Below are 14,519 nucleotides of genomic sequence, written 5' to 3'. Positions count from 1 at the left end.
AGTATGGGGAAAGAATAGCTGGAAAAAATAATACCGGTAATAATAATAATAATAATAATAATTAATAAAAATAATAATAAAAAAATATATATATAAAAAAAAAAAAAAAATTATATATATATACACACACAGTGACCCCCCGACCTACGATGGCCCCGACATACGATCATTTCAACATACGATGGCCTCTCAGAGGCAGCATCAACATACGATGCTTTTGTATGTCGGGGCCATCGCATAAACGGCTATCCGGCAGCGCAGACTGCTTCAGCTGCCACCGGATAACCGTTTACGGTGCCCCGTATGGTCCGCTGACGATCACTTACCTGTCCTCGGGGCTCCGGCGCGTCCTCTTCAGGATCCCCTGCATTGTCGGCGCTCTCCATCGTCGTCATCACGTCACTGCGCACGCCGTCCCGTCATCCAATAGGAGCGGCGTGCGTAAAAACTGATGGCGGCGACGGAGAGCGAGGATGCCGGGGAAGCAGAGGCCTTGCCGGAGCGTCGGGGACACCTCGGGGACGCGGCGACAGCGATGGACGGCGACTTCCAGGGCAGCGGTGACGAGCGGTGACGAGCGGTGACGGTCCGGAGCGGCGGGGACACGTGAGTATAACCTCCAATACCAGTGGTCTTCAACCTGCGGACCTCCAGATGTTGCAAAACTACAACACCCAGCATGCCCGGACAGCCGTTGGCTGTCCGGGCATGCTGGGTGTTGTAGTTTTGCAACATCTGGAGGTCCGCAGGTTGTAGACCACTGTCCTATACTTTACATTGCACGGATCCCTCAACATACGATGGTTTCAACAAACGATGGTCCGTTTGGAACGGATTACCATTGTATGTTGGGGGACCACTGTACTATATATATATATATATATTATATATATATATTATGTTTTCCAGGGGAGTACCCCTAAGGGTGAATGCTTTATTTAAAAAAAAAAAAAAAAAAAAAATGGTGGTGGTAAGCTTTGACATAGGCAATGTATACAGCCAATGAAACGACACGATCTCAAGGATGCACTGGGAGCAGCCCAAGTCACAACCTGGGAGCCCAAAAGAGTCCCCCCATAGTAAGAGGTTGGGCAACTTGCTCCCATACTGCTCTGAATAGGACCCTTGTGGCGGCGGAGGCGGGGGGGGGTTGGCACGTGAGAGGCCAGGGAGAAGGAGCAAGAAAGTGCGCCATCGACCCGATCATGTACCAGGCACTGCTTGAGAAGGCCGGAGAGAGAGACCACTGAACCACAAGGCCCAGGAAGGTAAGAAGCCGGGGCCAAGGCTGAGATGGTGCGGGGGGGGGGACGTCACAGCAGTGGTGCTTATACAGCAGCCATAAGGATACACCAAAACCATGTACCCCTGACAACGGCTGTCCGGGCATGCTGGGAGTTGTAGTTTTGCAACAGCTGGAGGCACCCTGGTTGGGAAACACTGACCTATACTATATACTACTATATAGTCCAACATGCTGGGAGTTGTAGTTTTGCAACAGCTGGAGGCACCCCTGGTTGGGAAACACTGAATTATTCTATATACTACTATATAGTCCAACATGCTGGGAGTTGTAGTTTTGCAACAGCTGGAGGCACCCCTGGTTGGGATAAATATCTGATTGTGATAAGTCTGCGGTCTCCAGAATAGGAGTGATGGGTCGGCACATGTCATATGCTGTTCAGTGCATGGAGCATGCGCCAACCCAGTGCTCCATGCAGGTAGGAGAGAACCAGGGCGCCATTGGTCAGATCCCTGTGATCACTTTATTTTTTGGGCTGGATGGTAAAAGAAAGAAACCAAACTAAAATAATCAATTCAGCAGAGCAGGAGAGGTCTGCCTCCTACAGACACTAAGCTAAAACTGATCAGTTCAGTGCCTAGAGGAGAGAGTTTCCCAAATGGGGTGCCTCCAGCTGTTGCAAAACTACAACTCCCAGCATGCCCAGACAGCCTTTGACAACAGCTGGGGGCACCCTGTTTGGGAAAAACTGCTTTAGGCAATGTGTGACATACTCTGGGCCAGTGTTTCCCAACCAGGGTGCCTCCAGCTGTTGCAAAACTACAACTCCCATCATGCCCGGACAGTCTTTGACAACAGCTGGGGGCACCCTGTTTGGGAAAAGCTGCTCTAGGCAATGTGAGACATTCTCGGGCTAGTGTTTCCCAACCAGGGTGCCTGCAGTTGTTGCAAAACTACAACTCCCAGCATGCCCGGACAGCCGTTGGCTGTCCGGGCATGCTGGGAGTTGTAGTTTTGCAACAGCTGGAGGCAGCCTGGTTGGGAAACACTGCTATATTAAATGGGCATATCAGAGGTCATTAAGAGGTTAAAATACCTTAATTGCTATTGGGATGTGAGATCTATCTTAAAGTATGGAATATAACTAGGAGATGCCATTATTTTATGATTGGGGGTGGGCCTTTGGCTATCCAGGCATGCTGGGAGTTGTAGTTTTGCAACAGCTGGAGGCGCACTGGTTGGGAAACTCTGGGTACATAAGTAACACACTCTTGCGTACTGTGGCCTCCTTGTAGCACCAGCCTATACCCAGGTGTCCCCCAATGACATCTGTGAGAAACCACAACTTCCACCATGCTTGGCTGTCAGGGGATGCTGGGAGTTGTAGTTTTGGCACCGATAGAGAGCCACAGGCTGTGCACAAATGTCCCCCACCCTGCTGCTCATCAGCTCTTGCAAAACTACAACTCCCAACATTCTGTTTGAGCTGCAGGTTTGACAATGCCCCTGTACGGTTGATTACACAGACCCAACTACTTTTTTCCTCTGTGGATGCAGTGGTCTCTAAACTGTGGACCTCCAGCTGTTGCAAAACTACAACTCCCAGCATGCTCTGCAGCTGTCACAAAACTACAACCCATAGCAGGCGGTCCAGCTGTTGCAAACCCACAACTCCCAGCATCCTCTACAGATAATGCAAAACTACAACCCCCAGCACGCTCTGCTGCTGTTACAAGCCCACAGGTCCCAGCATCCTCTGCAGCTGTTGCATAACCATAACTCCCAGCATCCTCTCCAGATAATGCAAAACTACAACCCCCAGCATCCTCTGCTGTTGTTGCAAACCCACAACTCCCAGCATCCTGTGCGACTCTTGCATAACTATAACTTCCAGCATCCTCTGCAGCTTATGCAAAACTACAACTCCCAGCATCCTCTGCAGCTAATGCAAAACTACAACTCCCAGCATCCTCTGCAGCTAATGCTAAACTACAACTCCCAGCATCCTCTGCAGCTAATGCTAAACTACAGCTCCCAGCATCCTCTGCAGCTGTTGCATAACTACAACTCCCAACATCCTCTGCAGCTAATGCAAAACTACAGCTCCCAGCATCCTCTGCAGCTGTTGCATAACTACAACTCCCAGCATCCTCTGCAGCTAATGCAAAACCACAACCCCAAGCATGCTCAGCAGCTGCCGCAAAACTACAACCCCCTGGGAGTTGTAGTTTTGCAACAGCTGGAGGGCCACAAATAAAAACCCTCCAGGCGCTTTTATTGACGTCTTATTAAACCTTGTGGATAGAAATGGTTAAGCAGTTGCCAATAGCAACCGCTCCGCTTGCTTCTGAACGCAGAACTCTCATCGGTTGCTATGGGCAACTGCTCCACTCTCAGGGTTTGATACAGCTCCACCCTTGATAACAGATCAAATCAATACTACGGCGTGACGTCACTCGTATCCTGACGGACGTTTCTCTCCACCTATCAGAGCAAGTGGGGTGGGCGGGTACAACCGACAGCCAATCACTCGCTTCCTTTTTTTAAAAACCGTTCACAGGCAGTCCAAGCCACGCCCGTCTCCTTGGCAACTGCCGAGACGGCGCGCTGTGATTGGTTGAATCAAATTCCTTCCTCGTCGGTGATTGGTTGACAAGCTCGGGGGTTTAAAACATTCAAACTGCGGGCGGTAGAGCCGTGAGGTGCAGTAGCGTCCGGAGCGGTAGTCGTACATAGAATGGCCTCACAGAACGTAGACCCGGCTGCGGCTTCAGCCACCGCCAGGAAGGGGATGGAGACCGGAGCTCACTCGGCCCGGGGCTCGGTGGGGAAGAGGTAAGTGTGGGGGTGCGCCCTCTGCTGTCTGTCCGGTAGGAGCCATGCTTATACCCCTGTCCTGTGTTCTCTTGTAGGCTGCAGCAGGAGCTCATGACGCTGATGGTGAGTGCTGACACTAGGGGGCGCCCCCGGGTCCCGGTAATACAGAGGGGGTAACTGTCCGGTTCTTATCCGCAGATGTCCGGGGATAAAGGGATCTCCGCCTTCCCGGAGTCTGACAACCTCTTCAAGTGGATCGGGACCATAGACGGAGCTGTCGGGACTGTAAGTAGATCTGTGACCCACATCTGCTTCACACACACAAAAAACCGCACAGTGTGAACACAGAACGGAGTAATAACGCATGTCATGTGTGCAGTGAATGGCCAGGACTATCCTATAGGACTACTGCACCCAGGAGACAGAGGAGAGTAGGAGTATCTGGGCCTTATTCTGTATAGTAGTGTTCCCCAGTCTGTTGCAGAACTACAATTCCCAGCATGGCCAGCCAGGCCTCCCCCATTGGTTGCCAAACTACAACCCCCTGCTGTTGTGAAACTATGACTCCCTGCCCCCCAGACAGGTGTCCCATGACAACCAGCAGGCCCAGACAGGCAAAACTACAACTCCCAGCATGCCCAGACAGCCTTTGGCTGTCTGGGCATGCTGGGAGTTGTAGTTTTGCAACACCTGGGATTCTCCAATGCAGAGATTGGTGACTGCCCAAATGTGGGAGAAAGTTCACTCAGAATAGTCGATTAGGACAAGGGCAGAAATCGTCCCCCCTCTCTCCCTGCCCTGCCCCCTCCCCATCTATATAGAATAGGGCCCAGATACTCCCCTGCCCCCCCCCCCTCCATCTATATAGAATAGGGCCCAGATACTCCCCTGCCCCCCCCCCCCTCCATCTATATAGAATAGGGCCCAGATACTCCCCTGCCCCCCCCCCCTCCATCTATATAGAATAGGGCCCAGATACTCCCCTGCCCCCCCCCCTCCATCTATATAGAATAGGGCCCAGATACTCCCCCCATCTATATAGAATAGGGCCCAGATACTCCCCTGCCCCCCCCCCCCTCCATCTATATAGAATAGGGCCCAGATACTCCCCTGCCCCCCCCCCCCATCTATATAGAATAGGGCCCAGATACTCCCCTGCCCCCCCCCTCCATCTATATAGAATAGGGCCCAGATACTCCCCTGCCCCCCCCCCCCCCCTCCATCTATATAGAATAGGGCCCAGATACTCCCCTGCCCCCCCCCCTCCATCTATATAGAATAGGGCCCAGATACTCCCCTGCCCCCCCCCCTCCATCTATATAGAATAGGGCCCAGATACTCCCCTGCCCTCCCCCCCCTCCATCTATATAGAATAGGGCCCAGATACTCCCCTGCCCCCCCCCCCTCCATCTATATAGAATAGGGCCCAGATACTCCCCTGCCCCCCCCCCCCCATCTATATAGAATAGGGCCCAGATACTCCCCTGCCCCCCCCCTCCATCTATATAGAATAGGGCCCAGATACTCCCCTGCCCCCCCCCCCCCTCCATCTATATAGAATAGGGCCCAGATACTCCCCTGCCCCCCCCCCTCCATCTATATAGAATAGGGCCCAGATACTCCCCTGCCCCCCCCCCCCTCCATCTATATAGAATAGGGCCCAGATACTCCCCTGCCCCCCCCCCTCCATCTATATAGAATAGGGCCCAGATACTCCCCTGCCCCCCCCCCTCCATCTATATAGAATAGGGCCCAGATACTCCCTGCCCCCCCCCTCCATCTATATAGAATAGGGCCCAGATACTCCCCTGCCCCCCCCCCCCTCCATCTATATAGAATAGGGCCCAGATACTCCCCTGCCCCCCCCCTCCATCTATATAGAATAGGGCCCAGATACTCCCCTGCCCCCCCCCCCTCCATCTATATAGAATAGGGCCCAGATACTCCCCTGCCCCCCCCCCCCTCCATCTATATAGAATAGGGCCCAGATACTCCCCTGCCCCCCCCCCTCCATCTATATAGAATAGGGCCCAGATACTCCCCTGCCCCCCCCCTCCATCTATATAGAATAGGGCCCAGATACTCCCCTGCCCCCCCCCCCCCCCCATCTATATAGAATAGGGCCCAGATACTCCCCTGCCCCCCCCCCCCCATCTATATAGAATAGGGCCCAGATGCCCCCCCAATCCCTCTCCTTTGGATGGGCAGGTGCTTCGGATGCTGCCTAACTTTATTGCAGTAGGCAGAGTGGCGCCATCAAGAGGGCGCTCTAGGCAGCTGCCTATGTTGCCTATGGCTCTGCCTATCAATAAATGGCGCCGCTGCCTCATGGTGGAACTTCTTGTTATAGTTACCATTACTACTTCTTTATAGGTTTACGAGACTTTACGATACAAGCTTTCTCTAGAGTTCCCAAGCGGTTACCCCTACAACGCCCCCACTGTGAAATTCATCACCCCCGTGTTTCCACCCTAATGTGGACAGTCACGGGAACATCTGCCTGGACATCCTGAAGGACAAATGGTCGGCGCTGTACGACGTCAGGACCATCCTGCTCTCTCTGCAGAGCCTCCTGGGAGGTGAGATCTTCATCCATGGTGACGATATATAGTCTGAGATCTGTAGTGAAAAGAAGATCCTGGGGGTCCGATTGCTGGGACCTCCCCGCAATCTCCTGATCGGGGCCCTGGCAGTCTGTATTGTCAGCACGCCCCCCTCCAGCAATCTGTGCCTAATTCTGCATAAACATGTTCACTATTACAGAATACTGTACGTGTGAATAGACCATAGTGTGAACAATACCCCAAGGGGGCAACTTACTAAGACCTCTGTTATGTCAGATCCCACTGGCCTCCTGATCTCACAATAAATCAGCAGCTGCCGCCTGTTGTGCGCTGCAATCTACTATAGCTTGGGGCTGGACACTTTATGCAAAGCTCTGGTCACTTGGCGAGCACGGTGAAAAGTTGCAAATCTGAGTAGTTTTGGTTTTAGATAGAGATGAGCGAATTTACAGTAAATTCGATTCGACACGAACTTCTCGGCTCGGCAGTTGATGTCTTATCCTGCATAAATTCGTTCAGCTTTCCCGTGCTCCGGTGGGCTGGAAAAGGTGGATACAGTCCTAGGAGACTCTTTCCTAGGACTGTATCCACCTTTTCCACCCACCGGAGCACCTGAAGGCTGAACTACTTTATGCAGGATAAGTCATCAACTGCCGAGCCGAGAAGTTCGTGACGAATCAAATTTACTGTAAATTCGCTCATCTCTAGTTTTAGACTTGAAGAAATTTGCAGAAAATCTGCAGCATTTCTATGCAAAAAAAAATTAATTGGGGGGGGGGGGGGGGGGGGGGGGTGTGTGGCTGGGGCATCCACAACCACTGGTGCAGGAATGCAGCATCTGTTTAGAACGCAGGGTGCTGCGGGGGGGGGGGGGGGGGGGGTGATATGTGAAATAGGCAGTGGGCATAAAATGGGGAGGGGGGTTTCACCATTTATTTATTATATTGCATATCGAAATCTTAATATTTAGGCCCGAAATGGCATTCGCCACGTTTTCCCCATATCGTGCGGCCCTACGCTGCACCAAAGTGTACACAGCAGGATCCCATTCAAAACAATGGGAGGCTGCTGCAAGCCGAACAAATTAGCATAGTGGGCCCCGAGGGTATACAGTACTCGCACAGGGCAGACATGTGGCAGATTTTTAGCTTCAAGAGGCAACATCTTACCCACATCCAACCTTCTACTACAGCCAATCAGAATACACTATATAGTCTGCCCAGGTAACACAGCAGTAATGGGTGCCCCCTTCTTACAGCTAAGACTGCAGGCAACCAGTGTGCCTCCAGCTGTTGCAAAACAACCACTCCCAGCAAGGCCGGACAGCCTTTGGCTGTCCGGCCTTGCTGGGAGTGGTTGTTTTGCAACAGCTGGAGGCACACTGTATGGGTAACACTGCTATGGGTTTTGCACATGAGGAATTATACTTCATTTCCCTTCTGTGAATCTCGCTTCAAGTCCGTTTTTCTTGGTAGTGCCATAAGTTGACAGGACTCGCTGTCATTTTGTTAGCTGATTTTAAAGGGGTATTCCAGGAAAACTTTTTTTATTTTTATTCTCTATCTCCACCAGAAAGTTAAAAAGATTTGTAAATTACTTGTATTAAAAAAAAAATAAATAAATAATCTTAATCCTTCCAATAACTATCAGCTGCTGAAGTTGAGTTGTTCGTTTCTGTCTGGCAACAGTGCTCTCTGCTGACATCTCTGCTTGTCTCAGGAACTGCGCAGAGTAGAAGAGGTTTGCTATGGGGATTTTCTTCTACTCTGGACAGTTCCCGAGACAGGTGTCATCAGAGAGCACTTAGACAGGAAAGAACAACTCAACTTCAGCAGCTCATAAGTACTGAAAGGATTAAGATTTTTTTTTTATAGAAGTAATTTACAAATCTGTTAACTTTCTGGAGCCAGTTGATACATAATTATTATTATTTTTTTTCTCCTGGATACCCCCTTTAATTCAGATGTGCGCAGAGCTCGAAGCTTTAGAATATTAAGTAACTTGTGTTCTTCTTCCTCCAGAACCCAATAATGAGAGCCCCCTGAATCCACACGCGGCAGAACTCTGGCAGAATCAAACAGGTGAGTCCTAACGAAATAAACATTGCCTCCTCGCTGATCTACATCTCACCTGGCTGCAGCTCTGAGGGAAATCTTTTGCCCGCCCGTTCCCATCTCTAAATGTGTAAATGACTTCTCTATAATAAGCTTAATCCTTCCAGTACTTATCAGCTGCTGTATGCTCCAGAGGAAGTTGTGCAGTTCTTTTCTGTCTGACCACAGTGCTCTCTGCTGCCACCTCTGTCCGTGTCAAGAACTGTCCAGAGTAGAGGCAAACCTTCCCCTGGAGCATACAGCAGCTAAGTACTGGAAGGATTTAGACTTTTATTTATTTATTTATTTTTTTCAATCGCCACCTCCCCCCCTCTCTGTAGTACCCTTTTTAATATATCACCCATCTGTATTTCTAAATTGGCCCTCTATCAGTGGTTCTCAACCTTTTCTGCCTGAGTGCCCCTTGACAGTCCATTCCCAAAAAATTGTACCCCCCATATTAAAGACATTTTGTAGTGATCACAGTATAATGCAGATTCTTTACTTTCCTCTATAACAGGCCCCTGTTCCTCTCCCTATCTCCCCAGTCCCCTGATTTACAGGCGACGTCTTTAACAGGAGTTGTTTTCTTTTCTTCACTATCTGGCCTAGACCGCCATGAAGATTTCTCCCATACAAGACGTCTCCACAGAACCAGACAAACAAACATTTTAGGCTCCTTTCTGCAGAATAATTCCCACTTATTTACAAACTCCCCATGTTTATTGTCACATACAGTAATTGTACCTGCATTGCATCCCCATAATGTTGTTGGCCCCCTTGTGACCCCCAAATATAGCTGAAGGCCCTCAAACTGTCTCCATATATAGTTGTAGGCCACCATACTGTCCCCATATATAGTTGTAGGCCCCCCGTACTGTCCCCATATATAGTTGTAGGCTCCCCGTACTGTCCCCATATATAGTTGTGGGCTCCCCGTACTGTCCCCATATATAGTTGTAGGCTCCCCGTACTGTCCCCATATATAGTTGTGGGCTCCCCGTACTGTCCCCATATATAGTTGTGGGCTCCCCGTACTGTCCCCATATAGAGTTGTGGGCCCCCCGTACTGTCCCCATATAGAGTTGTGGGCCCCCCGTACTGTCCCCATATAGAGTTGTGGGCCCCCCGTACTGTCCCCATATAGAGTTGTGGGCCCCCCGTACTGTCCCCATATAGAGTTGTGGGCCCCCCGTACTGTCCCCATATAGAGTTGTGGGCCCCCCGTACTGTCCCCATATAGAGTTGTGGGCTCCCCCGTACTGTCCCCATATAGAGTTGTGGGCTCCCCGTACTGTCCCCATATAGAGTTGTGGGCCCCCCGTACTGTCCCCATATAGAGTTGTGGGCCCCCCGTACTGTCCCCATATAGAGTTGTGGGCCCCCCGTACTGTCCCCATATAGAGTTGTGGGCCCCCCGTACTGTCCCCATATATAGTTGTGGGCCCCCCGTACTGTCCCCATATATAGTTGTGGGCCCCCCGTACTGTCCCCATATATAGTTGTGGGCCCCCCGTACTGTCCCCATATATAGTTGTGGGCCCCCCGTACTGTCCCCATATATAGTTGTGGGCCCCCCGTACTGTCCCCATATATAGTTGTGGGCCCCCCGTACTGTCCCCATATATAGTTGTGGGCCCCCCGTACTGTCCCCATATATAGTTGTGGGCCCCCCGTACTGTCCCCATATATAGTTGTGGGCCCCCCGTACTGTCCCCATATATAGTTGTGGGCCCCCCGTACTGTCCCCATATATAGTTGTGGGCCCCCCGTACTGTCCCCATATATAGTTGTGGGCCCCCCGTACTGTCCCCATATATAGCTGTGGGCCCCCCGTACTGTCCCCATATATAGCTGTGGGCTCCCCGTACTGTCCCCATATATAGCTGTGGGCTCCCCGTACTGTCCCCATATATAGCTGTGGGCTCCCCGTACTGTCCCCATATATAGCTGTAGACCCCCCGTACTGTCCCCATATATAGCTGTAGGCCCCCCGTACTGTCCCCATATATAGCTGTAGGCCCCCCGTACTGTCCCCATATATAGCTGTAGGCCCCCCGTACTGTCCCCATATATAGTTGTAGGCCCCCCGTACTGTCCCCATATATAGTTGTAGGCCCCCATACTGTCCCGCTTTGTTGCTCCTCTGGTCTGGGGACCTGTTATGGCTCATAGCAGTAGGTCCCCGGTCTGCAGGGGCAGTGGAGCCACAAATCTGATGGTAGTTACTGCCCACAGCAGCCCAGTGCCCGCACTTCCCCTTTGCTGTCCTCCTGCTCCGCTCCTCGGTGCAGTGACGTCAGCCGACCATTTCTTTCAAAGTGATCCAGACCAGTAACCAGTGGCTGTGGCTGCCATTACATTTTAATTTTTAGTATTCATTAAAAAAAATTTTTTTAATTTTTTTATAACCCCCTGGAGAACTGATACCGTATATACTCAAGTATAAGCCGACCTGAACATAAGCCGAGGCCTCTAATTTTACCCCAAAAACCTAGGAAGTGTTATTGACTCGACTATAAGCCTAGGGTGGGAAATACATCATCCAGACCCCCGTCATCATCATCACCACCACCACCTGTCAATCCCTTCATCAGTGGTCTTCAACCTGCGGACCTCCAGAAGTTGCAAAACTACAACTCTCAGCAGCATGCTGGGTGTTGTAGTTTTGAAACCTCTGGAGGTCCGCAGGTTGAAGACCACTGCGGCCGCCTTCATCATCCAGCCCCCCCCCCCCCCCTTTTTTGTTTTGTACTCCCCTCCCCTCGGCGGGAAGTTAGGGTGAGCTGGTCCGGGCCATCTATGCTGCAGGGACCGTCTGGTGGGGAGGGTTAGTCGTTGTGGGCTGCCCATTTTCACCGAGGGGGGGGCCTCTTCTCCACGCTTCGGGCCCGGCCCCCGAGTACTGACCTTGCCTTGACGACGACGCACAGGGACGTTCATGCGCAACATCCCTGTGCGTCGTTGTCAAGGCAACGTCACTAGTTCGGGCCCAAAGCGCAGAGAAGAGGGCCCCATCCCCCGGTGAAATATATGCTCTATATGGTGCACAGTGGGCAGGACACAGTCTCTAACTGCTTTAATATTGTCAGGACTTGAGACCATGTGACCATTTACCGCCATCCTCCTGTTGGCCGGATCTCATGGTCTTTTTTTCCCTCAGCCTATAAGAAGCACCTACACGAGCAGTATAAGAAGCAGGTGAAGGACGTCTGAGGTGCCGGCTCTCGCACTGTACAATGCTGCTGTAATATACGCTTAACTTAATACTAGTCGTCTGTCTGTACAAATAAAGTGATTTCACTGTTTTTTGCGTCACCTGTTTACATGTGTCCTGCTCCTAATGTCCCAAACTGTGAGTGTGTTAAAATAAAAATGTTTTTACATTTTAAAACAGCCTGTGCCCCCCTTTTATCCTGTGCCCGCCGCCCACTTGATTGTACATTATATTATTAGTGATATCATTTAAAGGAAATCTGTCACCTGCACTAACCTGTAGGTACAGACGGTGACACTGGTGAAAACGGTTACTTACCTTGTCTTGTCCCGTGGCGGGGATCTCCTGTAATCTCTTCCGTTAGTTTCGCTTGGGGCATGGGCGGAGCTTAGTGATGTCACCGCCGCTGTTCTCTCACAGCGAGACCCAGCAGAGAACAGCAGCGGCTTATGGCATGGGCGGAGCTTAGTGATGTCACCACTCCTGTTCTCTCACAGCGAGGCCCAGCAGCAGCTTGGGCCATGGGCGGAGCTTAGTAACATTACCGCTCCTGTTCTCACAGCGAGACCAAGCAGAGAACAGCAGCGGCTTGGGGCATGGGCGGAGCTTACTAATGTCACCGCCGCTGTTCTCTCACAGCGAGACCCAGCAGAGGCTTGGGCCATGGGCGGAGCTTAGTAACGTTACTGTTTTCTCACAGCGAGACACAAGAGGCTTGGGCGGAGCTTAGTGATGTCACTGCTCCTGTTCTCAGTGAGACCAAGCAGAACAGCAGCAGCTTGGGGCATGGGCGGAGCTTAGTGATGTCACCACTGTTGCTCCCTGCTGAGTCCTGCTGTGAAAGAACAGCAGTGGTGATGTCAGTAAGCTCAGCCCATCCCCCAAGCAGGGTGCCCAGAGCGAAGCTAACAGAAAAAATTACAGGAGATCCCCCGCCATGGAACAGGACAAGGTAAGTAGCGTTGTCACCTGCACTACCGGTCGTTACCAACAGGTTAGTGCAGGTTACAGATTTCCTTTAACCTACAGAGCGTACCTCTGCTCCCGGTCTATAACGCGGGGTCATGCTGGGACTATGGGCTAATTTCATGCAGCACGCTACGCTATTAACCCTTTAGATGTGCTATTCAAAGTTGATCGCCACATCTAAAGTAACACAAATAGACTCCCGGCGGCTCCGTGTGAAATAAAATGCGATTTGTGACGTCGGTAAATAAGCGCATCTGACACTGGCTTACGAAGGCGAGCAGCAGCCACAAGCCTGAAGTTTCCTTATGGAAGCGGATCCGCGTTCTGCCTCCGCCATTATTGTTTACGTGATCCGAGCCAGACAGGGAAGAGGATTTCCATTACCACTTAAGCAGAATATTGATCCATAGAGCAGCATTAGGAGCGCAGAGGCCTTCATTAGGACAGTAATGGTCTCTCCCCTGTGCAGAATCTCACTTAGCGTAATGTGTGGCCTGAGAACAGAACCTCTTGAGACGCGGTTAATGACGACCGCCAAAATGGAAGCGTCTGCGTCCTGAACACTGCAAATGGATTTAATAGGCCGAATCAGATTGGATTAATGCTTTATTAGTCAAAGCCGTGAACTGAACCCTATAGCTGCTCACTGTCAGGGGCTATGAGGGTGTTTTTCAACTAGGGTGCCTCCAGCTGTTGCAAAACCACAACTCCCAGTGTGCTGTCCGGGCATGCTAGGAGTTGTGGTTTTGCAATAGCTGGAGGCACAAAGATTGGGAAACACTGCAGGCATGCTGGAAATCCAGAGGGTGGCTAGGACCGCACTGCCCTCCACCATAGACAGCAATGCATTTCTCATCCACCCAAAAAAATAAACATGTGCCCCTGTGTACTGATAGGAGGTATTCTGTATGGAAAGCAGCACCTTTACGAGGTGCAGTGTCACATGACTAATATTTAATGCAGACATATCCCTAGGCCACCAGGGACACAGAACCATGCACCGCCCTAGGCCACCACAACTACAGACACTAACCCCTGCACCATCCTGGGCCACCAGGAATACAGACACTGACCCCTATTTCACCATAGATGTAGACATTAACCCTGCCTTAGGCCACTAGGAACACTTTAACCCATAGGCCGGGTTCACACTGAAAATCTTTGGCTCCGTCTGCGGAGCGGATTCCGCCAGGATAATCAAGTTCATTCTTTTGGTGGCAGAATTTCATGGGCGGAACGTCCGCCGCTGAAATTCCGTAATGTGCACCAGAATCCCGTTGCCATCAATGGGATTCTGCTGCACCAGAATATCAGACCGAAATTCCTGAGTAGGATTCCGGTCTGAAATTCTGTAGTGTGAATCAATCCTAAGGGGTGCGTTCACACGAGCGGATCCCCAGCGCGTGTTTCGGTGCGGATCCGCCGCTAAAGGACCGCTGTATGCTGCCTTTACAGGTGCCTGCTCAGAGCGGCAATACGCCACTACGAGCAGACACACTGCGATGTGTGAGTCGCCGCGCGCATGCTCAGTATACTCGCACATCGCGACTGCTCTCGGCCTAGCTCAGGAAGCAGCCGCCATGTGCGGCTCGTGATGCAATATGTATGTAGATTTA

The 14,519-nt window shown here is 51.3% G+C and overlaps 1 protein-coding gene across 1 annotated transcript; it reads left to right on the top strand.

Annotated features, from left to right (window-relative positions):
- The first annotated feature begins 3,793 nt into the window (after positions 1-3,793).
- UBE2C (ubiquitin conjugating enzyme E2 C) lies at positions 3,794-12,025 on the top strand. The gene is given in 7 exon segments (XM_056549841.1): positions 3,794-4,078; positions 4,156-4,183; positions 4,259-4,345; positions 6,434-6,517; positions 6,519-6,639; positions 8,646-8,705; positions 11,881-12,025. Coding segments are annotated over 7 exon segments (531 nt in total). The 5' UTR covers positions 3,794-3,980; the 3' UTR covers positions 11,934-12,025.
- The last annotated feature ends 2,494 nt before the right edge of the window (positions 12,026-14,519 follow it).

The sequence above is a fragment of the Hyla sarda genome, chromosome 13 (genome assembly GCF_029499605.1).
Source record: "Hyla sarda isolate aHylSar1 chromosome 13, aHylSar1.hap1, whole genome shotgun sequence".
Taxonomy (NCBI): Eukaryota; Metazoa; Chordata; class Amphibia; order Anura; family Hylidae; genus Hyla; species Hyla sarda.
This window is presented reverse-complemented; position numbering and strand designations above follow the sequence as displayed.